The sequence below is a fragment of the Rhagoletis pomonella genome, unplaced genomic scaffold, assembly GCF_013731165.1.
Source record: "Rhagoletis pomonella isolate Grant_MI unplaced genomic scaffold, Rhpom_1.0 Rhpom_scaffold_01696, whole genome shotgun sequence".
Classification (NCBI taxonomy): Eukaryota; Metazoa; Arthropoda; class Insecta; order Diptera; family Tephritidae; genus Rhagoletis; species Rhagoletis pomonella.
In genome coordinates, this window is record NW_023460250.1 from 24054 (window position 1) to 26291 (window position 2238).

The window sequence follows — 2238 nt, forward strand, 5'->3', positions numbered from 1 at the left end:
CATTCCTCATAAAATTTTCCTCAAATTTTTTTTTTTTAATATATTCCGAAAAAAATCCTTAACATTTTTGCCTTAAAGAGCTTTTCCTTTTTTTTCATTTTTTCATTCTGCCTTAAAATTTCCTTAAAAAAAATTTTTTTTTTTTCCTAAGACTTCGAAATTTTGATTTTGTTCTTTTTTCTATTTCCCTGAGATGATTCGGTTCTTTCATATTTTCCTGGTTTGTTTTTTTTTTCTTCAATTTCATTCCTCATAAGTTTTTTTTTTCCTTCAGAATTTTCTCTAAGGCTTCAAAATTTTTCTAATTTTTTTTTATTTTTTTTATTTTTTATTTTTATTTTTATTTTTTTAAACATATATTCTTCTTTCTTTTTTTTCTATAGCATTTCCTACACAAATTTCCCTCTCATATATCGTTTGCCCTCTGTAATTCTTCTCTGCAATCTTCCTCAAGTTTGTTTGTTTATCTACCCCTTTCCTCCCAAAACTTCTCTTAATTATTTTTCCTTCCTGCGTCTCTGTGCCTTTGTTTCGGTTCTTCGTATTTTCGCTGGGGGGTTATTTGCTGCTTCCGGGAAGTTCGTCTCCCCTCTCGTAAAAAGCCTTTACTTCGCTTATGTGGGCTGTCCTCGTCTTTCCGTGTCTTTCCACCTCCACTATAACTGGTGAAGGGAAGTTTCTTACCATGTACGGCCCGCTATATTTCGGGCCAACTTTGCCGCAAAGTTTTCTACTGCCGTAGATTGTGGGTGCTCTCTAAGTAGCACCAGATCGCCTATAGTTGGTCTCCATTGCCTCCTCCGTAGGTTATAGTGCCGTGCTTGTTCCGCTGATGCCCGCTGTTGGTTTTGGCGCACTAGACTGAATACTTCCTTTAGTGTTGCGGCCTTCTCGTTCGGCGTCGTTGAGTTCTGCCCCGTGCCGAACGTGGTCTTATCGTAGACTGCCCTTGGGAGTCTCGGCTCGCGTCCTTGTGTTAGGAATGCCGGGCTGTAGCCGGTGGAATCGCATACGCTAGTATTCAGTGCTAGCATAATTTCGGGTAGCAGGTCGTCCCAGTTCCGTTGTTGCTCGCCTGTTAATTGTGCTATGATCCGTTTTACGCTACGGTTCGTTCTCTCTGTCGGGTTTTCCTGTGGGGTATAAGGAGCAGTGAATTGATGCTTCACCCCATATTGCTCAAAAAACCGCTTGAACGCTCGACTGGTGAATTGCGCTCCGTTATCCGTCACCAGAACTTTCGGAACGCCGAATCGCGCGAGGATTCGCTCCCGGAAAGACTTACTCAGGCCCTCTGTCGTCGCTTTCCGGAGTGGTACAATCTCTACCCATTTAGAGAATTTGTCATTGAATACGAGTATCATTGTGTTGCCGTGTTTTGATCGCGGCAGCGGCCCGATGAAGTCGGCGCATAAAATAGCCCAAGGTTCGTCCGCAAGTTGGGTCAACATCTTCCCCGCGGCTTGCTGCTGGTTAGGTTTGTAAATCTGGCACGACTGACACGTATTTCCGCACATCACGGAACATGCCTGGCCAGTAGTATCGTGCGGTAGCTCTTGCGATAGTCTTTCGTATGCCCATGTGGCCAGCACTTGGTTTGTCGTGGACTTCGCGTAGCACCCTCTCCCGCAGATTCTTGGCTACGCACAACTTCCACGGGATGGAGCCTTCGCCATCCGCGTAGGCAGGGAGGTGCCGATATAGTTTTCCGTCTTCCACAGTGTAGTTTGGAAATTTAATGGGGTTAGCCCTTACTTCCCTAATCTTCTCCTCCAGCCATTTGCAGGGTCCTTCCGTCTGGCACTCTTGGGTAATGATTACCAGTTGCTCCCCTTGGGGCTCTCGTGAGAGAGCGTCCGCAATTACGTTCAGCTTTCCTTTTCTATACTTTATCACGTTCGCGTTTAACCACTTTAGAGATAAGTGGTCCGTTATCACCGTAAACGCGTACCCCTCCAGGTACGGCCTCATTTTCCGAATCGCCCACACGATGGCTAGGCATTCTTTCTCTGTCGGCGAGTAGTTGTATTCCGCCTTGTTAAGGTGGCGGCTGGCATAGGAGATCACTCGCTCGTCTCCATCGATTTCTTGGGTGAGCACTGCCCCCAAGCCATAGTCACTGGCGTCTGTCTGCAGTATGAACCTCTTCGTAAAGTCAGGGCACGCCAGTACTGGGGTTTCTGTGAGTGCCCTTTTCAGGTCTTCGAAAGCAACCTGTTGCTCATGCGACCACTGAAA

General features: G+C 45.8%; 1 protein-coding gene across 1 annotated transcript; it reads right to left on the reverse strand.

The window, feature by feature from the left end:
• Positions 1-680: 680 nt before the first annotated feature.
• On the reverse strand, positions 681-2002 carry LOC118752628. Its single transcript, XM_036487516.1, has 2 exons — positions 1889-2002; positions 681-1133 (listed from the first exon to the last, which is right to left on the reverse strand). The coding sequence occupies exons 1-2, from the start codon at positions 2000-2002 to the stop codon at positions 681-683; spliced, it is 567 nt and encodes a 188-aa protein (XP_036343409.1).
• Between the last annotated feature and the right edge of the window lie 236 nt (positions 2003-2238).

What these genes read in the sequence shown, in the direction of transcription:
- LOC118752628 (XM_036487516.1), bottom strand. Translation starts at nt 2,002, where the DNA reads ATGCCTAGCCATCGTGTGGGCGATTCGGAAAATGAGGCCGTACCTGGA. An exon ending in TTAAACGCGAACGTGATAAA is followed by an intron (nt 1,134 to 1,888) that starts GTATAGAAAAGG and finishes TATACCCCACAG; the next exon opens with GAAAACCCGACAGAGAGAAC.